At 33.9% G+C, this 24303-nt stretch overlaps 1 protein-coding gene and 1 long non-coding RNA gene across 5 annotated transcripts in view; one reads left to right on the forward strand and one right to left on the reverse strand.

The window, feature by feature from the left end:
• The window catches only part of EMCN (endomucin), a 149445-nt gene extending 125943 nt beyond the window's left edge, over positions 1-23502 (reverse strand). For 3 of the 4 annotated variants that reach the window (XM_074276734.1, XM_074276736.1, XM_074276735.1), the window contains exon 1: positions 23298-23502. In XM_074276734.1, the coding sequence (XP_074132835.1) occupies positions 23298-23367 (70 nt within the window). In that variant the 5' untranslated portion in view covers positions 23368-23502. The remainder of the gene's footprint in view (positions 1-23297) is intronic. The other variant, XM_074276733.1, reaches the window with a different exon arrangement.
• LOC141547997 (uncharacterized) lies at positions 6671-24101 on the forward strand. Its single transcript, XR_012483718.1, has 2 exons — positions 6671-6768; positions 23877-24101. It is a non-coding gene; the product is annotated as an uncharacterized LOC141547997 (long non-coding RNA).
• The last annotated feature ends 202 nt before the right edge of the window (positions 24102-24303 follow it).

Raw genomic sequence — 24303 nt, forward strand, 5'->3', positions numbered from 1 at the left:
CTTGCACTCGTGACCGGGCGTTGGAGGCGAAGGTAAAGATCTAGAATAAAGACGTTTAGTGATCCTGACTCTTGCTGATTTCTGGAAAGATAGAGTTCCAGCATTAAATGACTTGCTTGAGGTCATATATCAGATTTGAACTCATAAAGATGAGTTTTCGTGACTCCAGGCCCAACACTAGTTACTGTGCCACCTAGCTGCCCACAGTTAGATATACTTATTATTAAAAAGTATACCAACCATATATTACTATTTAAAGATTCAGAGTATATTTCAGGGTCTTAACATGTCTTAGATTCATTCTTAGAAACATGCATTATCAGTTGAATGAATATATACATGTAGAAAATTAGGGAGTTTGAGATGAATTTGTGCTAATTCCTATAGACAGCTTGTGGGTAAGTAATTATTTTCTTTTCTTTTCACCCTAAATTGTAAGCTCTTCAAGGGAAGGGATTATCTTTTACTCTTCTGTGTCTCCCCAGTGTTTAGTATAATATATGGGGCATAATAGGTGAGAAATAATGTTTTATTGCTTAATAACTAATTTTATGGTATTCTCCAGAAGCAGCTTTGTTTCTAATTTTTAAACAGGACATCAGCTAGTTTTCATATCCAAGATATTTTTCTATTAAGGTTAAAAGCAAATTATATATCGTAGTATAAACTTTCCCATCCTCCAATAAATAAATAAATATATGTATACACACAAAATACACTGTACACAATGCACATACATATAAAATACAATGCATGTCTATATATTTATATACTCAATGTAGAACACACAAGCATATACACCAAATATATCACACATATGTATATACACAAAATGCATGCACCTCTGTCTCTATATATACACATAATGTGTTTACTTGCATGCATATACAAGAACATAAAATATGTGTATACGAATGTGCTTATATACATGCAGTATATATATATATATATATATACATATATATATATATATATATATATATATATATATATATATATATATATATACACACACACACACATATATATAGAGATATAACTACAGTTATTTGAGCTATCTTGTTGTTTGGACTGTGGATAAACTAGAATTAATTTTTTTCCATTCCCCCCTCCCTCCCTCGGGAGTGCCTTCAGGAAATTTGTAACAATAAGACATACAGGCTTGCACAACTCAGCTTCCTAATATCACTCCATTACATTCTTGAAGCATCTAAAGTTTTCGTGGAATTTTCCTTATATACAAAATATCTTTATATCTGTAACATATTTAAGGTCATATTAGGTATAATAGAGAGCAATGTATAAGATATAACGAGCATTGTAACATCCTTCAAATGTTCAGTCTTTCATAATTTCTTAGGAAAGACATTTGCCAAAATATGTTTGTTGTAGTGTATATTGGACCTGAAGTTGAGAGGCTTAAGTTCTAATACCATTTTTAACATACAGTTATCATTGGGATAAAATCAGTGAGTCATTTCACCTCTTTATGGCTCAATTTCTTCATCAGTAAAATGCAGACAATAATAATTGTACTATCCACTTTCACAGAATGTGTGTGGGGAGTTCAGTTCAACAATGATTTCTTTAGCACTAAATAGAATAGGTTAGTCACTGTGCCAGGAGTGAGTTAAACAAAGAAAAACAATTTCACATATCCAAGGAGTTTCATTCTGTTGGAAAGAAATTATTTATATAAAATTAAATAATTTCAGAACATATAGAAAATCAGCCCCAAGTTATTTCACAGGGGAGGCATATTGATAATTATGAGAATCAGAAGAAGCCTTTTACAGAAGGAGCTATACCTTGAAGGGAATTAGAGATTCCAAGAGGCAGAGTGGAAGAGGGTGTTCTAGGAAGTATCTAATCTGACACTAGGAATTATTAGTTGGCTATTAACTGGGTGTAAAAGGAGAATATGAAATTATAAACATCAAGGCATAGAGGAAGGGTGGTGCTCTTAACAGAAATAGGAACTTTAGGAGGAACAGTGGGTGTAAGGAGAAAATGAATTATTTTTGATACATTGAGTTTGAGACACCTCCATCAAGTGGAGATGACAAACAGATAGTAGTTGATGCCAGTATGGATGCAGGAAAGTCTAATTACATATAAGTTGAATGCCAAGGATCTGATAAGATCACCAATACAGAGAAGAGCAGAGTCTCATAATGCAACTCTGGTGTCTCTTCCTATCAATTAAGTGGGAATTGAATGATGCTTCTGTAAATGTGGCTGACTGACAAGGGAGAAAAGTACCTAGAGAGCATTTTGAACCTGGAAAAAAAAGACTCTCAAGTTAGACACAATAGATGTCCATCATCTATAAAAGAGACTGACTTTTTCCACTTTGCCCCAGAGGTCAGAATCAGGAGCTATGGGGAAAATGAAAAGAGAAAAAATTAGCTTCCTAACAATCACAGCTATCTAAAAGAGGAATGGGTTGCTTGAGCAAGTGGAGAGTGTCAGATGTCTTCAAGCAAAGGTTGGGTGATCATTTGTTATGAATGTTATGGTGAGAATTTTTTTCTGCTATGAATTAGGCTAGAAAATTGTCCCTTTCAACTCTCAAACTTTCTGATTCTATGAAGGTTGTTGAAGCAAACAAAAATCTAGGAGAAGCATTCTTAACCAACCCCCCTTAGCAAAGATCAAAAAAGAATCTCTTTCTACTTGTTCTTTATTCCCTATTATTTTTATACAAGTTTAATGAGCCCAGGAAGTTTTTATAGCAGAAATGATGATAGCTTCATGGACTTTGTCAGTGTTAGCCTTTTGAGTCTTTGATCAGCTCAGAGCCATACTAGAGTATGGCAGAGAAAGCTTGCAGAGTAAAAAGGGATCATTGACTTAAATTTAGAAGGAATAATCGAGTCCACAACCCCCATTTTACAGATGAAGAAACTGAACTCAGATTAAAAGACTTGTCCAACAGAACCAGTAAGTATCAGAAGTAAGATGTGAATGTTGGTCTTCCTGACTCCAGGTCCTACACTCTATCCATCTTACTTTGATCTAGAACGGCAATTTTTAAAAGATGCTAATGATCTTCAAACTCCTTAAGTATATAGAAATAACTGAGATTAGCCCCTAGTTAGGAAAAATAATTAGTTAAATCAATCTTATGGCCGGTATCTTTCTCTTGAATTCTATTTGACAGGCATCTTCTTTTGCTATGCTCCCTCTTCTGGTGGTAGTGGCCTCCTCCTCCTCATCATCAGGCCCTCTCCTTCTTTCCTCCTTACCCTTCTTCTCTACTCATGGCACCATCATCTTGAGATTAGAGGTTTCTTTTCAAGGTACCTGTTCTTTAGATGATCTTAGATATAGTTTGTGATATTAAATTTGCTATTAAAATTGACATTTGTAGCTCTGCTAGTCATACATTCTGGGAAGATAGGGGAAAATGGGAGTATTTGACACTTCAACTATCTTGTCAAGAAATTTGAATCTGTAAAAATAAAGTGACCTTTAAAAATTTTAATAAAGGTTTTTGATTGTCATGCATGACATTGACATCAATACACCAGAAGCAAAGAATATTTATCAGTTAGTGCTGCTATTATACAAATGACCTATTAAATGAGGGATCTCCTTCAAGGGATTTTAATCACCAATTCATTACCAATTTAGAAAAAAACAGGGTAATATTCCAAAGGGACAAGTCCTCAATTCAAAATTATTTATGATCTTTGCTAAAAATGTCAATATAGTGTATTTCATTGTTTGTTAAGGAATAATCTTTTGCCCAAATTTGAGATGCAGAAAGGAGAGGGGAGATTGAGGCATAAACAGACAAAATGAAAATACACTCCTCGATTTTGTATTTCACCCCAAACTGAAGAGCACATTAATGTTTAAGAAGATAGAACTAGAACTTGATTCATCTCAAAAGAAAAAAGAAATCAAAGAAGGCCTTCATGAAAAATTTAAATATGTTTGTATACATACAAACACATATCTAAACATATTCCACATATCTATGGAAATAATTTATACACACATACATATATGTAAATAATTTTATGCATACACCCCCCACAGAGCCAGAGATTGAAATAAGATGAGGAAAACACAAAAGCTTAGAAAAAGATCATTTCATAATAGATTATAAATTAGAAATGAATAATTGATTATGTTTTGATTTTAAAACCTTATATATTACATTGGGCTACAGTTGCAAGAGCTTACATACAAGATGTGGGAAGAAATTATTATGACTTTATTTAACATTCAGAATTTTCTTTTGACAAAATTGTACCTTGTTTGGGCCTCTGAATTAAAAAACAAACAAACAAACAAACAAACAAACAAAAAAAACACAAGACTGAGAAGGAAAATGGAGAAGTCTTGGCCCAAAAAGAAAAAAAAAATAATAAAAGTGATTAAAGATGCAAAATAGTTCTTCTAGGAAAAGGTTAAGAAAGTTGAAATTATTTGTTGTTTAGCCTGGAGAAAAGATGTCAAGATCCCCATGGAATTATGAGCCATATCTTAATTTTTTTCCATCTTGATTTCCCTATGTGTCAATGAGGGAGATTATGCTTTTTTTTTCTACCCTAATTCTAAGGCTTAATTAGATGAAAAAAACTCAGAACGCCTATTCCAGGTTCTCAGAGAAAAACAGTAAGTATGAACCAAAATATTTTTTAACTCTCAGCAATCCACATAAATTTTTAAATTTTAAACTATCTTCTCTGTGTTCAAAGAACAATATTGCTTACTTCCCAGACATTGGGAATGTACAAGATGCAAATTAATTTTAATATTTGTCTAAAGGAATATAAGAGATACATATGCTACCGAAAGAAAAATCACTATTCCTTACAAAGTCAAATATACTAGAGTCAGAAATGCCTAAATTCAAATGCAGCCTAAGATACTTGCTGATTTTTAAATGCTGGACAAGTCAATTATTCTCTACCTACTTCTGCTTCCTAATTTATAAAATGATTAATAATAATAATAGTTTCATCTACTTCTAAGGGTGGCTATGAGAAATAAATGAGAGAATACTTATAAAGTACTTTGAAAATCTTAAAGTGTTTTAGAAATGCTTATTAATATTATAATTATTACTGGTATTATTATTATACTCAATCCTCAACATTCACACGTTTAACTTTCTTGTCTTCAAGCATTCCTGTAATTTCATCAGTAACTTCGTTTTCACTCTCATGTTTGCAGTTATGCAGTATTCTTAATAAACATACTCAATAATAAATTCTAATTGCATTTTAGTGAATCCAAGAAATTTAAAAGGCTGCTATTTCCTTCAAAAATGATTGGTTATCTTTCTGGCTTAAACTTTGGTTTTATTTTTAGCTCAGAACTTAAACTTTTTTCATCTGCAACCCCTTTTTGCCTGAGAAATTCTTACATTACCCTAGGTATATAGATATATAACACAGTATATAAATCACTTACCGATAACAAATCATAAAGAAATTTATTTTAAAATTATAATTCTATTTATTTTATTTATTAAATTTTCTTATTTTATTTAAATGAATTTATTTTAATTAATTTATTAAATTATTATCAATTTATTTTAATTAAATTTACTTTATTAATTAGTTATTTATTAAAAATGAAAGCAAATTTTCATACTAATGAGAGGGATGTGCTTATTTTTCCATAAAGAATTAAATCTTGGTGGGGTATTTGATATTGTAGAACATAGAGCATCTTCAACATTTTTCAGAAGTGATGGATATTCTGATAGTTTTGCCACCCCCACATTCAGTTACATGATGGGGGTCACAATGTGCTTTGATAAAATCTTTCCACCTTTCTCCTATAATTGTTCTCAGTGAATATTACTAAATATGTCATCATATCAATTATTCAAACTCAAAGAGACTTTTGAGTCACAGATTATTTCACAAATATGTTAATCAATGAATGAATATATATTTAGCACCATGTCAGATAGGCGCTGGGGATTTAAAGACAAAATAAAAAGAAACAAGAGAAAAGAAACAATCCCTATCCTCAATGACATTACCTTATACCAGGAATAGGGAGGAACTACAGAATAAATATGCAGAAAAAACTGCAGAAAAAAAATGTAAAATAAATAAAAGTTAAACATGGAGCTGTTGGGGAGAGAGGATACTTATTAGCAGTTGAAAAGACCCCAAAAGGGACTGGGGAAGGGATACTTTAGCTGCATGCTGAAGGAAGGGAGGAATTTTTGAAGCAAAACTGAGGAAGGAGCTCTGGTCTTGGGAAAAAAAAGCCATTCAAAGGTAGAGTACCTTGTATGAGGAATATGGAGAGGGGCATTATGATGAAACTACCAAGCTTGGGAAGGGAGTTAAGTAGAAGAGTATTTATTTAAATCATATTAACAATTGTGTGGAAGATAGATTAGTGTGGGGAGAAAATTGAAGCAGAAATAATGTTAAGTGGCCATTCCAATAATACAGATAAGAGGGATGAACTAAGGTGGTGACTATGAGAATACTGAAAAGAGATTTAGTGGGAGGAGTGTTTGCAGGTATAGAAATAACAAAATTTAGCAACTGATTGGATGTCTCATTGTGTTGTAATCTTAAACGTAAAACATTAGACCAGATTGAATTAGGTCTGTTCTGGAATAGAGAAGGGGGAAAGATTCCAAGTTCTGTTTTGGATATGTTGAATTTGAAACGTCTCTGGGATATTTAACAATTCTAGTAAGCAGCTGATGGCATAGGAGTGGAAGGCAAGAGAAAGCCTGGGAATAAATATAGAGATTTAGAAGATGTCTTCAAGGAGATGGTAATTAAACTTGTAAGAACCAATAAGATGACTAAGAAAAAGTATAAAGAAAAGGTATTAGCACAGAGGCTTGATTTAGATAATGAGCTCATAAATGATGACAAGTAGTCAAACATATAGGAAAAGAAACAGGAAAAGAGAGTATCATGAAATTCCAAAGAGGATAAAATGTCCAGGAGAAAAGGGTAATCAACTGACTACAGGCAGTAGTGAGGACAGCAAGAATGACAACTGAGAAAAAAACAAAACAAAACAAAAAACAAAAAAACAAAAGCTTTTTCAATGAAGAGATGTTATTAATGCTAGAGAGGGCAGTTTATGTTGAGTGATAAGGTCAGATGTCAGCCAGTGTTGATGAGTCAGTGGACAAGGAATGAAGGCAATGACCTGTTTTCAAAAGCTGATCCTACAAAGGTTGTGGAAACTGTTATCTCCTTAATAGTTTACAGATGAAGCAGTTGAATAAATTATAGAAAGTTAGTGATAATAGTTTGAGAAAAAAAAAAGTGGTAAAGTCAGAGAAAGTGAATGAAGAATATCTTTCCTGGAAGGAATATTTAACTAATTATGAAGAATTCTTATAAAAAGAATTCTTATAGCAATGAGTTTGGAGAAATATGGTGAGAATTAAGGCTTGAGGACAAAACTGAGAGAAAGACAGAAGGATGTAGATGGACCTGTTTTCGCCTTTATCTTGAAAGAAGAAAGGAAAGTTTGAGGAAATGTGGGATTTAATAATGTTCTTTTTTGGGTGGGAGTGAAAGAAACTTGAGAATACTTGAAGAGAATAGGAAATATGCCAAGGGAAAATTGAGGATTAGAGAGAAGAAATTATTGAAAAGGTTACCTGCTAGAGAAGAGAGAACAGCGTTGTCCTTGGCAAAAAGGGTGACATTGTTTTAATCATAGACTGGAAGACAGGAAGAGAATGAGGGGGATGATGTCAAAATTTTACAGTGAAAAGAAAGGGAAAAGAAGGAGCTTCTCAGTAAAGTTTGATGTGAAGTCCTCAGCTGAAATGATTTTGGAAGGGATAGGTTTGGGAAGCTTGAAAACAGCAGAAAAGATTTAGAATAGGTTCTTGGAGGATGCAGTAGGAAATCAGGAAGAAATAAAAGCATCGCCTTAGTAATGAGTGCCTGGTTGAGGTTGGAAAATATAAATTTATAATTTATCTAGTCACCTTGACTTTGTACCTTTCTCCAGCTCTGTTCAGCATCACAGGAACAGAGGAGCCCACAGTTGGGCTTTATCAAGGATTGTGTCATTACAAGATTTGCAAGTAGAAGAGAGCATAGTTTTGAATTAATTAGATAAAGGCTCCAGAATGAAAAATGGAAGAAAGCAGTCAGAGAAGGAATAATATCTTAAGAAAGCACTAAAGAATACAGGGATTAAAAGTTAGGACATGATAAAGCATAATAGCAGATGGAATAATAGGACATTATGGTTTGATATAGAAATGCCAGTGTTTTGATTATCAAAGTATAACAAATATAGTTAATACTAAAATTTAATTTGATGCTTGTCCTATGTGTATCAAGTTTGAAAAAATAGTATCACAAGAACTGAAAAAAATGATGGATTCAGAATTTTCCATATCAATAAAATCCTAGAGCAAGTTAAAAAAAACACAAAGCTTTTCTAACTTCCCATTTGCTGGAAGAAAGGAAATAACCATTTGTTAAATGCCTATGTGCCAGGCACTGTGCTAAATACTTTACGAATATTACCTCATTTGATCCTCACAGTAATCTTGGGAGGCAAAAGTACTATTATTTCCTCAATTAACAGTTGAAGAAACTGAGGTAAATAGAAATTTAAGTGATTTGAAAAGGGTTCATACAGCTAGTGTGTGTCTGAGGCTGGATTTTAACTCAGAAATTCCAAACTTAGTGTTTTATCTGCCTTGACAATTAGCCCCAATTGTCCTGGGGCCCACACTTACATAAAATACTTTTTCTAATAATTCTCTGAAATTCAGGATTGTTTGTGTTTGGATTGCCAAAACATCCTAACTTTTACTCAAAATCTTGTGAACAGAGTAGATTGCTTCTCTAATCAAACTGTTATTAAAACTGGTTGCTTCCCCTAGAGGCACTCAGAAAGTAGCCTTCAGGGCAGGGGACCAGGTGAAATCAATGTCAATGAAAGTAGGCAGGAGATTAATAGGAGGAGTGAAAAAAAATCAATAAGATATTGTTTTGTGCTGAGCATTAAAGCTACCTGTCCATATAAGCAGAGATGCTGGCTCCCTGCCCCCCATCTAGCATCCATATCCCATATGGACACTAGCTTAGGGGCTCCCTTATACAACCCCTTACTCTAAAGCCAGCTCACCATCTTTAAGTTATTTAAAGGGTAATAGGAGGCTTTTCAGAGCAATATATAATCGAAGAGGGAGGATACAAGGTTTATAGAGCCCAATTCAAGATGGCTATTAGAGTTTAGTCCTAATCTTAATTGGCTAGTCAGAGCTGTCTTTTAAAACCTTGATATGGCAGTAGAAAGAATAATAACTTGAATATGTATGGAACTTTAAGGTTTTCAAAGTCTTTTCCATAAATTTTTGAGCTTCAAAACAACCTTGTGAAGTAAATGCTGTTAATATTTTACTGATGAAGAGGAAAAAGAAATGAGATTAGCATTTACTAAATGCCAATGTACCATATGCTTTAGAAATGTCTTATCTCATCCTCATAATAGCTCTGGGAGGGAGGTAAAATTATTATCTTCACTTTTATAGTTGAGGAAACTAAGGCAGACGCAGATCATAGAGCCCAGGTTAAGATTCCTACCATGGCAAGTAAGAGAATTCTTAACTAAGCAAGTGACAGAGAACATATATTTTTTAATGAAGGAGTTTTGATTATATAAATTTAAAATGCTTTTGCCTGGATAAAATCAACAAAGATAGAATTAGAAAACAAATAATAAGAGTGGGAAGATATTTTTCATCAACTATCATCAATAAAAATCTGATATCCTGGGGCAGCTAGGGGGCGCAGTGGATAGAGCCCCAGCCCTAAAGTCAGGAGGACCTGAATTCAAATCTGATCTCAGATCCTTAATGCTGCCTAGCTATGTGACCCTGGGCAAGTCACTTAACCCCAACTGCCTCAGCAAGAAATAAACATTTAAAAAAAAATCTGTTATCCAAAATATGGATGAAAAATGAATGAAAAAAGAATGAATGAAGAATTCAGAAAAGAAATGCAAATGAAAACATTTTTCAAGTTTCACGTCAACCATGAAAATTGTCAATGACAGAAGACAAGAACAATTGTCCATGTAGAAAGAACTGCTGTTCTACTTGTGGAACTGTGAAAGAGTTCAGTCATCCATGACACTGATTTATAATTCTGTAAGAAAACTGACTCACTTCTCCATAAGCCTTTGACTGAGGTATAGCATCCTAAGGAAGTCAAAAGCAGAAACAAAAGTCCCGTTTACAACAGTGGAAGTATGCATTATGACTAGAAATAAAAGGATACCTATTGATTGAGAAATGGCTGAAAAGTATGCCATATTAATATAATTTCACTGTGCAATAAGATTGATGAAGATGAGAATTCAGGGGTATGTGATAAGATTTTAAGAACCAATGTATAGTGAGATAATCAATCGAGAGGATCCATATACCTGACTACAATGTAAGATCACTTAAAGGAAGCTGAGTTCTGAGTGAAGACATTAAAGAACAGATAATGAAACAATAAATAGGAATGGTTGTATACAGCTGTAATCTCTGTGATTGATCTTTTGAGCTCTGGAGTAGTGAATGGCAATGGGTTGGGCGTCCACCTTTTGTTTAGCACCAATATGGGGAACCCCCTTAGTAATTTTAGTGTAGGGGAAAGAGAGAGAGAGAGAGAGAGAGAGAGAGAGAGAGAGAGAGAGAGAGAGAGAGAGAGAGAGAGAGAGAGAGAGAGAGAGAGAGAGAGAGAAATAGACAGAAAGAGAGAGAGAGACAGAGATAGAGACACAGAGAGAGAGACAGAGACAGAAAGACAAAGGCAGACAGAGACAGAGGGAGAGAGATTTGAGCTGAGTCAGGAAGATCTGGCTTCAAATCCCTTTTCAGATACTTCCTAGCTGTATGGCCCTGGACAAGTCACTTACACATTGTCTGCCTCAGTTTCCCCATTTGTAAAATATAGATAATAAATAGCACCTACCTCCCAGGGTTGCCGTGAAGATTAAATGAGATAATAATTGTAAAATAGTAAGCACTATATAAATTTAGTTATCATCACTACATTACGTTGTATGCAATGTTAGATGTTATTGTATCTGATGTTTTTTAAATTTTTATTTCTAATTGCAAATTTTCAGGCTGCAAAATGAGGGTTTTGAAATAATTAGTATAAACATGAAAAATAACAAAATGTGTTTTTAAAAATGAAAAAAGAAGTTAAATATGATATACAAACATAAGGCAGTATTTAGTGAGGCTTTTTGAGTGTTGTCACATGGAAAGGTTATGTTTAGAGCCTGTTTATTTTTTCTATTATGACTTCTCAGTATACTCACATCTATTCAGTTTTTGCTCATTTTGTTCCCCCTCTCCCCCCAAGCGTGGACTGTCTCAGTAAAGGACAAGATCCAGGGCATCTCCCATTGTTCTAGATGAGAAGGTGAAGGGCAAATGAAGTAATCTTTCTGAGTATGACTATTTAGTGAGAAGGGAAAAATGAAAGAAAGAAGAAAAAGAGGAAGAAGAACAAGAGGAGGAAGGAGGAACAGGGCTTTGGAGTTTCCTGGATGAGCAACTAATAATAGTGGAAATAAATGAGAATTTTCTGATATCCTGATGTTGACCATGTGGTTATGGCTGAGATCCAAAGGGTAGATATGAGACAGGGACATGAGATGGACTATCCTGCTCTTTGAAAAATGTAAGATCCATGGAAGAGTGGGATGGTGAGGTGGGAAGAACCAAATGCTATCTATGCTTAGAAACAATACTGAGAAAAGAGTGCTGGCCTTGAAGTCACGAGAGACCTAGTTCAAATTCTGTCTCTGTTATGTATTATCTATGTAACTATAAACAAGTCAGCTAATTTCTCTGAGCTTAATTTCTCCACGTGTTTGGGAGTGGGAATTATAATGCATGCGGTACATACTTCACAAGGTTGTTGTGAGGAACAAATAAGGAAACCTACGTAATTTACTACACTAAGACTTTTGGGATACCCTGTATTTAAGATTTGTGACATGATTTACGTGGATTTCCTTATTTGACTTAAAAAAAACCCCTATACACACATACATTCACAAAGACATAAACACACACAGACATATTTGCATATATGTGAAAGCTATTATTATTGAAGACACATACCCCGGATCACATTTACAAATAATGCCACATGGATTTTTCTTGGCTGCTATTCAACAAGCTCTTTGAAAGCTTAGAGTAGTGTTTCCCATGTAGAACAAATATTTTCCAAGAGCCTATCTGAAAATATCCAAAGGAAGTAGATGCTATGAAATGGACATGATGTTCCCTTGGGTGAGGGGGGTGGTGCATATTAAGAATAACAGGAAGAAATTAAGCCAAGATAACTCCAGGCAGAATGTATAGAAATTTGGGAAACAATGAGATCACAGAAAGAGAGCACTTCACTGAAATCCAGTCCAAGCTCTTCACTTTAGAGATGAAGAAACTGAGAACTAAAGTGGTGAAGTGAATTAGATTAGATAGAAGAGATACCTTGACAGAGTGAGTAGAAAGCTATCTAAAGAAGTAGGAAGACTTGAATCCATGTCCCACATCAGATCTATATTAACTCTGTGTGTGATCTAGGCAAATCATTCAGTCCTCAGTATTCTAGGTTAATAATAATAATAATAATGATAGCTAGTTTTTATACAATGCTTTATATGTGTACATATATGCTTTATATAATATGTATAATAACTGCAATACAGTGTATTATAACACATATAATATATAAGATGTTTCATGATTTATGTAACCTAATGCATTTAATAAACTTATATAATGTAATGTGTGATATATAAAACACCTTATGTAATATATATACATATAACTATGTGTATAAATACATACAAATATGTTTATGAATATATACATATATTAATATATGTACATAATTGCATATATTATGAGTTTATGGACATAATCTCATTACTTCACAACAACTCTATTGGGGAGGCAACTCGACTCAACCTGCTTCAGATACTTCCTAACTGTAATTCTGGGCAAGTTGCTTGATCTCTTTCAGGCTAAATTTCCTCATCTCAAAAATGGTGATAATAATAGCCTGCAGAGTTGTTTTAAAGAAAAAATGAATTAATATCTGTGTAAAGTGATTTCAGAACCTTAAAGATCTATGGAAATATTATTATGAATGTATTGATAATTATTTTTATGAGGCAGAGAAGTTGACAAGATTTGTTGAGAGCATTTACTCACCTGTTATTTCCCTCCAAGTGAATCAGAGGCCCAGTTCCTATCCCTTTATTTAGAAAAGGAACTGCCACTTGGGGTTCTTGACTCTCAAGCCAATGCCATCTTTATATAAGATTAAAATGTGTAACTCTATTAGAGGCAAGATGAAGAAGATCAGTAACTGAGGATGTGAACCATAGGATTAGAAAGGTCATTCAGTCTAGCTCTCTGAATCTGGAGAAGATTATAATTGAATTTTGGACTCAATTTATATCTGCAATGATATTTATTTAAATGAAACTTTAGGCAGATAGCAAATGACAGAATCTGTTTGGGTATGTCTCTGCCATTGAATTTATATGATTTTAAAATTTACCTAAAGAACAACCTGTCAGTTTCTGGGCTTCAGTCCCTACCACAGGTATGGTACTTAGGAAATCAGAGTATCACTTTTTTCTTCATCAATGAACAAGAGAAAGCTGTGGTCCAAATATTGTTTTTCAATAGGTTATAACTCCTTCCTCATGGGAAGGTAACTAATTAATACAGGCAAGCATTACACATTTTCTACCATTCCAACAATAATGTATTATCATCAAAAAGAACATGTCCAGAAAATTAAATAAGCAACCCCTTGATTTCAGGCAATAGGCTCACTCAACCTTGACATCACACCACTGTTGTCCCTTCTTTATCCCTGAAAAGCATTCAGGTTTACTCCCAACATCCTCCCCCCTCCCCCTTCATAGCTTCTGAAGTGATACTCTCCAGAACAATACATTGATGTTAGCTCTTAAAAGAAGGTTATCCTCTAAATATGGATAAGAATGAACAAAAGAAAACAAAAAGTCCTTAATTCATTATTTATCTTAATTCTAAATTTCTGGTGATTTTTTTTTTTATTTCCTATTAGTGACATATATAGCCTGTTAGTACCTAATTGCTTGGATGTTGTCTCCCACATTAGGCTGTGAGGATGAACTGTCTTTGTCTTTTTTTTTTTTTTTGGATTGCTAAGGATTAGCACAGTGTCCGGCTCAGAATAGGTGCTTAATAAACAAATGTATATTGACTGAATAACTGCCTTCTCTAGATAGGGAATATGGTGTAGTTCCAGTATCTGAAGTTTATTAGTAGTGAGACCATGGACAAGTCTCTTAGTTTCCTCAGCCTCAATTTCTTCGTCTATAAAATGAGAGATTTAGAATAACTGATTCTTGTAGTTCCTTCAATCCACAAGTCTATAATTCATGGGAGTAGGACATCTCTGAATGAACACTGAGATCAGAAAGAAGGGGGAAAATGAAAAATGATAAATAGCTCACTGATGGATTTAAATTGAATTATTCAAATACTGCTCTAATTACTACATTTAATTCATTTCTAAATAATTAATTATGCTTCGGAAGGAAATTCCGAAGGTTAGTGGATACTCTTCAAATTAAATATCCTGAGAGAGGAAACTTGATGGAGGCTTTTGAGTTGTTGGAGACAAGCATGCATGGATTCATTCACCTGCCTAGACAATACAGAGAGAGCCTATTCATTTGATAATGGCTAGAAATCTCAGGTTTCCTCCAGTGTTCTGTGATGGATCTCTTCCCTTTTTGCAGTATACTTTCTCACTTGGTGATCTTGTCGCATTCCTTGGGTTCAAATAAGTATGCTGAAACTAGTGTATGGAGGCTATTGACAGTCAATTGTGAAATTTTCACTGGGAGCTAAATTGTGAAATGCTAAGAACCAGGGGATTCATTATTTTGTTCATTTCTAGACCTAAGAAAATGAGGGAGAAAATGTTACTAATGATAATTAGACTTAAAGTGTGTCATGTGTGTAGGTTTTTTGTTTTCAGTTAGTTGTTAAACATATACTAGTACAACCCCGAGTTAAATTATCTCTATGCAGATAATTTCCAAATTTGTAGTCTAATCCTTGTCTTTCTCAAAGTACAGTAACTCAAAATAAGGCTTTAATTAATTTTTTTGGAAACTCAACATGTCCAAAACAGAACTCTTTCTATCCAATTCTTTTCTTCTAAATTTATCTATTGCTATTGTTTGGAGTACCACCATCTTTCCAGTGACCTATGTGAGAAAAATCATTATTTTCTAACTATAGCAGTAACTAGTTTTATATGCAGGACCCAAAGATCCTTTTTTTTTTTTTTTTTTTTTTTTTTATGAAGAACCAATTATTAGTGGGTTAGTTAATAGTGTTTTCCTCTTTTCTCTTATGAAGGATGGGGATGACAATGAGACATATTCCTCAATTTGGAGTGGGACCCTATTCAATTAGGAGAGCATATTCCTATTTAAAGGGTAAAAAGAAACTAACTTAAGTGAATTCCAGCCTATTATTCAACTCAGGTAAGACTGAGTAGAGAACAGATTATTTGGTATTGAGTGCTGGAAGCCAAGGATCTGAGAAAATGTTGACATGATCATAAGTTCATCTTCTATCTCCTGCCCTAATTAGAAAAAGACCACATTCATTATAATATTTATTTCCTCATTAATTGTTAACCAATCAGATTGGGACATTTCCCCTTTCAAAGATATTTAAATGTTAAATGTCCTCTGTATAAGGTTTTTGGTAACTCAGAGAACCATTGACCTCAATACACTAATTATTTGCTAGCTGAATTAATAAATTATTAATTATCCAGAAGTTGTCTTTCAGGCTTCTCATTCATCTTATATATTTCAGTGTCACTCCCAACACCCCAATGTCATTCTAATTTGATGACAATCTTATCATTTCTTTCTTTATCTTATTTTATTTACCTTATCTTATAATTATTAATATACTCTATCTTATCTACTACTTCTATATATTCCCTTCTGTCTTCTCTGTAAGTAAAATCTTAGTCAGGTTCTGATCATTTAGTGTCTGGATTATTATAATAGACTTCTAAGAAGTCTCTTTTTCCCAAATTCCTCCTCCCAGCAATACATCCTACACTTAGTTGTTGAGTGTAAGCAACTGATCACCTCACAGCTCTGCTCAATAAACTGTCTTGGCTCCCTATTGCTTCCAGAATCAAATAATTACCTCTTTAGCATTAAAAGCTTTTTATAATTGCTTCCCCCTCCCTGACCCTTCCAGGCTTCTTTCCATAAGGGTACAGTGGACTACCTACAGTTCTTCAAAGATGATGCATCATTTCTAGCCTCCATGTCTTTGTCCTCTATGTCTTTTTATTTCCTTGGCTTCCTTCAAATCCCCACTTCCACAAAAGATCTTTTGCAATTCCTCAGTTGCCATCCTTCTTATTCATACTGCATGAATTCTATATGTACCTCATTGTTTATAAGTTGTGTCCCTTATTACAATGTGAACTTTTGAGGGCAGGGACTTTGTATTTCAGTATGTTGTATTGGGTCAGAGTAGAAGGTTCTTAGTACTTGCTTGGTATTTAGTACTTAATAGTTCACAAGTCACAGATAACATATCAGGCAAACTATTGTCTTGAATGTCTAATGTATTAAAAATTATGCTCCTAGATTTAGTATTTATGATCACAATATTCTTCCTCTTTGCGTCTTTCCTAAAACGTAAATAATGGTATCATTCTGCTACTCAATAAACTCTAGTGGAGTCACCTAAGCTTTAGGAAGAACAAATCCAGGAGAGAATCTTGTTTGGCATTTAAAATTCTTTATAATCTGGTTCCATCCTTCCTTAAACCTTTTAGGAATGTGCTGGCCATTTTCACCCTGGAAATCAGTGAAAACTACAAATTAGGATGAGATTTATGGTTTTCTTGATTATTTAGGCTTGAAATGACAGATTGAAGTTAAAGGAATGAATTTACCACATTTTTTTTTACATCAGAAAGCAGTTGTTAAATATTTTCCAACACACCCCATTCCCTTCTGTGGCAGTCCCCTTCAGGTATTCTATATTCCAGTTACATAGGCCTTTTTTGGAAGACTATTGGAGTTAAGCAGCTTGACCAGGATCATAAAACTAGTTAAGTAGCTGAGATTGGATTTGTACTCAGGTCCTCCTGATTCTTGTGCTTTATTCATTGAGACCCTAGTTGCCCCAAGATAGGTTTAAAAAAAAAAAAAAAGTTCTATCCAAACAACATTCTATTCATTATCCCCACACTTTTATACTGACTTTCTCCCCTAACTAGAATATTCTCCCTTATCGCCTCTGTCTCTTAGGATCCTTGTTTTTTTCTTTAAGATGCAGCTCAAGACTTAAAGATTTCTATTAAGACCTTCCTGGTATCCACTGATGCTAGTGTTTTACATTCTAAGATTATGTGTATCTATTCTTTTTGTGATTTTTTTACATATCTCTATAAGTATGTTCTTTTCCCAAATATTATGCATTTGTCTCTCTACCTAACTATCCATTTATCATTTGTTTATATATGTCTATCATCTAACAGCCATCTATTATCTATCCATTTATTATTTGTCATTTCTCTAATCATCTATCTATCCATGTATATATATACTCATTCATTTATTTATTTTCCTATTTGTTCATTTACAATTGATTGGCCCCAGAAAATAATAATGATCACTAATGATCAATGCCACTAAGACAATACAGAACTGTTTTTCACCTTTGTCAGTGGAGAGACAACCACCCCTGATAAAATCATAGTTATACAGTGTTGAAGTAAATGTGAAATAGGGCATTCATTACCAAATTACCAAATTTGGTACCCTTGCTTTGGATCATTGCAAAGACTTGATTGCAGAAGCATTGCAGGAGATACTCTGTTTCTGTGTTACTAAAAAATGTATGAACCTTTGGACAAAAATCCTTTTGCCCTTGGATAACCTCTAAAAAAGTCTGGGCATATGCAGTTTCTTGGGTTTGGGCATAGTGTGGGGATTGAATTTCTAGAAGCTAACTTGGAAGGACTATTTTCTTACTTCACTTGATCTTGATATGCTACAATATTATAGGGTTGGAATCATAGTATCAGATTCAGAGTGGAAGAGAATTTATCTAATCTGACGCTTCTTTTCATAGATAAGACCTAGAAAAATTGTGTCAGGTTACACAAGAGGCAGGGGCAGGAGGGCAGAGACAAATACATTAGAAATAAAATTTTTGATTCTTAAACCAACATTTTTTCCCTTCTAATGGATGAGAAAGTAATCACTTACTGTATTCCATGAGTTGTGGTTAAACTTTTCTTTTTTCTTCAAGAAACAGACTCTGCTCTGGAAGAACATCTAGAAGATCTCTGGAGGAGATCACATTTTAATAGGATAAGGCAATATATAGAGGAGCATGACCAGGAAAAAAAGTTTTGTTTTGAGGAGATAAAATAGGTAGAATGTTGAAGCTGGCTATGGCAGATAGTAGGATGTCCTGAGGGAAGGGCTGCATGGAAAATGAAGATGAAACAAGACCTGGTTTCTAATATCATCCACAGTTCTAGGGCATAAGTGGACTGCTATACACATTCTCAGTGACTAATTACCTGGGTTGGACTTAGGGCAAGAGCTGTAGCACAAATGAGTACCTAATTTATCCAATTAACTCCACATGGGCCTTTTAAAACTAGCCTGCTGTACTGATAAGCAGTACAAAAAGAGTAAAATCAATAAAATTAGCTTTCTTGACTAGTATCTTTGTGCAAATCATTACAGGCCCCATGAAATTAGATATGGAGCTCTTATAGAATATAGAATGGGGATAGGAAATGTAGAATTATAGAATATTCCATATCATATTGATTTGACTAAAGAGGAAAGACAAGAAGTACTATTTGTAGGGTAAAGGCCAAAAAAAAGAGAACTTATATATGGGCATATCTCATTATATTCCACTTTGCTCTGTTGTGCTTAAGAAATTTTTTTTTAACACATTGAATGTTTGTGGCAATCCTGCTTCAAGTAAGAGTCAATTGGCATCATTTTCTCAACAGCATGTGTTCCCACATTGTGTCTCTGTGTCATATTATGAAAATTCTCAAAATGTTTCAAACTTGTCGTTACTTTTATATTTCTTAAGGTGATCTGTGATTTTTCTGATTATATTGTAATTATTTTGGGGTGCCATAAACTATGCCCATATAAAATGGTGAACTTAATAAATGTTGTATGAATTCTGACGCCTCTAGTGATTAACCATTCTTCCATCTCTGACCTTCTCTTTGGGCCTTCTTTTTTCTTTGAGATACAATCATATTGAAGAATATTACATAAACTTAGTTGATAAAGCAGCAGTAGAATTTGAGAGGACTGATTTAGTTCTGAAAGAAGATCTATTGTGAGTAAAATGCTTCCAAATATCATTGCATGCTATGGAAAAATGTTTCATGAAAGGAAGAGTCAATTATTGTGGCAAACTTCATTATTTTCTTATATTATGAAACTGCCAAAGCCACTCCAATTTTCAGCAACTTCCACCTAGCTATTAACATCATAGCAAGACCCTCTACCAATCAAAAGATTACAACTCATTGAAGATTCAGATTAAAGATTGGTTAGCATTATTTTTAGCAATTAAGTATTGTCTAATTAAGCTATATACGTTGTTTTTAGACAAAGTGCTATTGAACATTTAATAGACCAATGTATATTATAAACACAACTTTTATATACACTGAAAAAACAAAAAAAAAAGTGATTTGCTTTATTGTATTATTTGTTTTATTGTGTAAGATTGGAACCACATCTATAATATCTCTGAGTTATGCCTGTAAACAATAGCTTTCCAAAAGAGGTTCAGATTTGTATTTTTTTTTCTTTTTATAGATCATGATTGCTGTCTTGTCTAGTAGGATGCTAAATGATAGCGTTTGTCTACAAGCCCTAAATTCCATTTTGTTTCTGATACCTGACATTTTGAGTCCATTTGAACTCAGGACATAATAATCACCCAGAAACTATTTCTAATGTGAATTAGTCACCTAACTTTTCCACATTGGTGCTATTTTCCTCTGTACTCATTGGTTTTTCTAACTTCAAATAGGATTTTTATTCTGAAATATTCTATGCTTTATCATCAATGTATATCATCACACTGCTTCCACTAGGCTTTTACCCAGATGGTCTCACAATCTTTATTGGATACTGCTTAATTGAATTTAGGATGCATTGCCTCTAGCTTTTGGCTTACTAGAAATCCTTGACTAGCTCTTGTTAGGGAAGAGTAGAATTCCATACTAGGCTATCTTAGAACCTATCTGACTTTCCCAATTCTTTTAGTAAAGGCAGAAGCTTTTTTCAAGGGATCAGTAAAACAAAATGAAATAAGAAAATAAAAATGAAAGTGAAAGCCTTCACTCAGAAACCCCTAGGGGTCTTGTTTCCTAAGGTCTTGCATTTGAAGCCTGTCATGCAATTCTTTGTTCCAGATGTCAAATTCTGTAGAACAAAGAACAGGATCCTTATAGCCAAAAGCACCCTAGCATTGTTGTTAAGTAGTAGTTTGGTCCTTAATGACAGAGTTAATTTACTGGGTGGTGCAAATTCTATGCCTCCCATATTTAGTCTCTCAATTCTATACTTGTTAGATAGTAAGCATTTGCCCAATAATTCCCTGGTTTTTTGAGTCCTATATGTCTTCTTGATATAAATGAATAAGTGGGGAAAATATGGAGATAATGACAAGGGCTAAAGGAAAGGTGATTGTCTCTTTCTCTGACCTGATCCTTTCAATCAAATCTCAGAGGGATTTACTATTGTTCCTCTATATAGTCCATTATCCTGACCTTTAATATTCATTCATTAAATCTTAAAAAAAAAATTTGCTATTATTTTTACCTGTTCACAATCTATCTTCTTATATTTGTTTAAGTAATTTTTAAAAATGGAAGAAAGAAGAGGCAAAGATTTGCTAGTTCAAAAGAAAATAAAAAATGAAATGATGTTCACTAAAGTAAAACCTTCTTCTTTAAGGTGATTTTAAATAAATTTGGAGAAAAGAGTGATTACATATGCATAACATTTCCCTGAGAATAGAATTAAAGAATCTTGGAAAAGCCTTTGGAACCATAGAATGGTGATCATGTAATGGAAATAGAAACCTTTGGGACAATACCACTTTTCAGTAGACATTCTCAACTTGTATTCAAACTTGTAAAATATTTCCATTTCTTCCAGGCCCACAGAGTTAAAGAGAATGCACTGTGGGGCATTTTGAGAGCTGACTTTGGAGTCAGGAAGACCAAGAAGTTCTACTTCTAACTGTCTCTGTGACTTTGGGCAAATTACTAACTCTATAGGATTAGAGATTTTAGAAGTAATTACTGATATCCATTGGTGGAGGAAGCCTTATACCTAAAATTTCTTAAATCAAGGAAATTATATCTCTGGATTGTCTAAAATCTCCTCTCTTCTCCATCCCCCCACTCAAGTGCACATTCAATGTCTAAGAAAACTTTTCACTTTGAATATAGTTGAGAGGGCCTTTTTTTTTTTTTGGATAGAGCTTTTGACTTGGACCTGCATTCAAATCCTTCCTGAGACATTTACTAGTAGTGACAAAGTGACTTTATTTCTTATCTGATTCAATTTTTTTCTGAGGGAATTGGGGTTAAGTGACTTTTCCAGAACCACACAGCTAGGAAGTATTAAGTGTCTAAGACTGGATTTGAACTGAGATCCTCCTAATTTTAGGTCCAGTGCTCTATCCATTGTGTCATCTAGCTGCCCCTTCATTCAATTTTCTCACTGTAAACTGAGGATAATAATAGCGCTTAATTCATGGGGTTCTTGTGAGGATCAAATGTTTGTTAAGCTCTTTGCAAATTTTAAATTGTCATATTTACACTAGCTATTATGATTATTTCTACATATTCTCTCCTAAAGATTTGCTAGTTCAAAAGAAAATAAAAAATTCTTTATTCTGTCCTCCTTGGAAAAAAAACCCTAACCTTTCAAATGTCTAAATCAGTGTTCTGTAGAAGTCTGCTAAAATTAAAAAATATACATACACACAGATAACATAATATATTGAAAAGTATCCATATGTACATGGATATATTCATGTATATTCTTCAATTTTTCTTGCACAAATATATACACCATGGGTACATTCTTTGGCCTAGAGCCAGGAAAACTAAGTTCAAATCTGACCTCAAATAGTTACTATGTGATCACTTTCCTTATTTGCCTCAGTTTCTTCATGCATAAAGTGGGGATGATAATAGCACTTTCTCCTAAGGTTGTTGTGAGGATCAAATGAAGTATTATTTATAAAGTGCTTAATACATTACCTGGCACATGGAAGATATTATATACATATAGTTATTAATGTTTTATCAGTATGTATGTATATACATCTATATATAGAGATGATACATATCTATATTTCTCTCTCTATATATATAGATATGTATATACACAATTATGTAGATAGAGTATTTTTCCAAATATCAAAAAAGATAATGTAGTTAGATAAACCTTTTCTAATCATGGAGAATAATAAAATTTAGATGTACTATATATAATAATAATTAATCTCACACTTATATAGCACTTTACAATGACAAAGTGTTTTTCTTTTTTCCTAATAATCCTGAAATCACAGAACTTGACTTGAATTGTAGTCCTGTTACTGACTACTTAAGGCATCATGGTAATTCTTTTAATTCTTTCTGTCTTTCTTTTTGTTTTTCTCATATGTATAAAATTTGACTGGCCTACACTGGAGACTTTTTCAGTACCTATCAATGTGCAGGCTGTATGGTATGATTAATAGAAGGCTGGTGATCAGGAAGACCTGAAGAGGGAGAATGGGACTGCTGACAAAAGCCACTATTTAGAGTATTGCCGCTAAAGACAGTAGAGTATAATTTCATGATTTTTCTCTTTTTGTCTCCTCTTATGAATAGGTCCCTTAAAACCTTTGAAAATTTTTCTACCAAAGAAAAAATTGTTTTAAATTCCTTCCAGTAAAAACACATCTCGAAACTCTGACTGCTCCAAATATGCAGCCTTGTGTACAAACAGAGGACACTCCAAAGATAGGTCTAAAGCTAAGAAGGAACCTCAGAAACCATTTAGCTCAACTCCTCATTTGATAGATGAAGAAACTAAATCCCAAACAGATACAACAACTAGAATTCTCAGCTTAAAGCTATGCCAGAAAAGCCAATAAGGGTTGTGGGAGAAAACACTCTTACCCTGGTTTTCTTGAGCATGGCAGAGGCTGCATATAGAAAGGAAGAGGAAGGTCCCTTGGAGCAGCTTCATGGCGGTCCCAGGTCTTAGTGTGATGCCCTTCCCCAGCCAGCTAGGGAATCTTCTGTCCCAGAGAGGCAGGGCCTAATTAACAAATGGAAAAGGTGTGTAGAATGTGTCCAGTCCCAGCCCATTCTGACTTATTCGGGGGGTTTGATAACCAGAGGAAATGCACACACTCCCTCTGGGAGTTCAGCAGAAAGGAGATTTATTGTTTCAGTCTTTTACAGGAACTCCTTCTCCCCCTTTGGCAGTCGCTTGTGTTTTTGTTAATACATTCGTTATTTTGTTCTTCTTCAACAAAAAGTCCAGGAAAGGTTTGGAGCAGAAACAAATCTTTCTTTAGAATGGATCTCACGGTTTTTGAACTTTTGTTTTGAAACTGTAGCTGAGAGTAATTTGAAAGGGGGATGCTTAGGAATTGAGAACCAATTTGGATGATGAGGTTTTTGCCAAATTTTTGCCAAGTTTCAAGAAGTTCCATGACTTCTTTGCTTCTCACTTCCCTTTCTTGATTTTAGGAGGAGAACCATGCTATAGAATTGAAGAGGAAAACAACTTTTTTAGGAGGCAAAATGAAGACACAAAGGAGAATAGAAAGATCAATGGTGATAACCAGAAGTCCCAGGTTCAAATCCTATTTCTGCCATTTACTTGTTTAATCTTGAGCAAATTACTTAACCTCCCTGTGCCTCAGTTTACCTGGGTGTAAAATGAAATAATTAAATAAAGTGGTTTCTTATGATCCTTTTCAGCTCAAAATCTATGTTCTTATACCACAAAATTTAAGATTTGGAGAAAAGATCAATACCTGATTGCAATAGCGTTCTTCTTCTTCAGGTGAACTAACAAGTTTTCTAAATGTGAACTATTTTAAACTGTATTAGACAAAGAACCTGAAAAATAAATAACCAGTGCTCATTGCTCCTTTTTTTGAGGCTTTCGTAT

Source organism: Sminthopsis crassicaudata, chromosome 6, assembly GCF_048593235.1.
Source record: "Sminthopsis crassicaudata isolate SCR6 chromosome 6, ASM4859323v1, whole genome shotgun sequence".
Classification (NCBI taxonomy): Eukaryota; Metazoa; Chordata; class Mammalia; order Dasyuromorphia; family Dasyuridae; genus Sminthopsis; species Sminthopsis crassicaudata.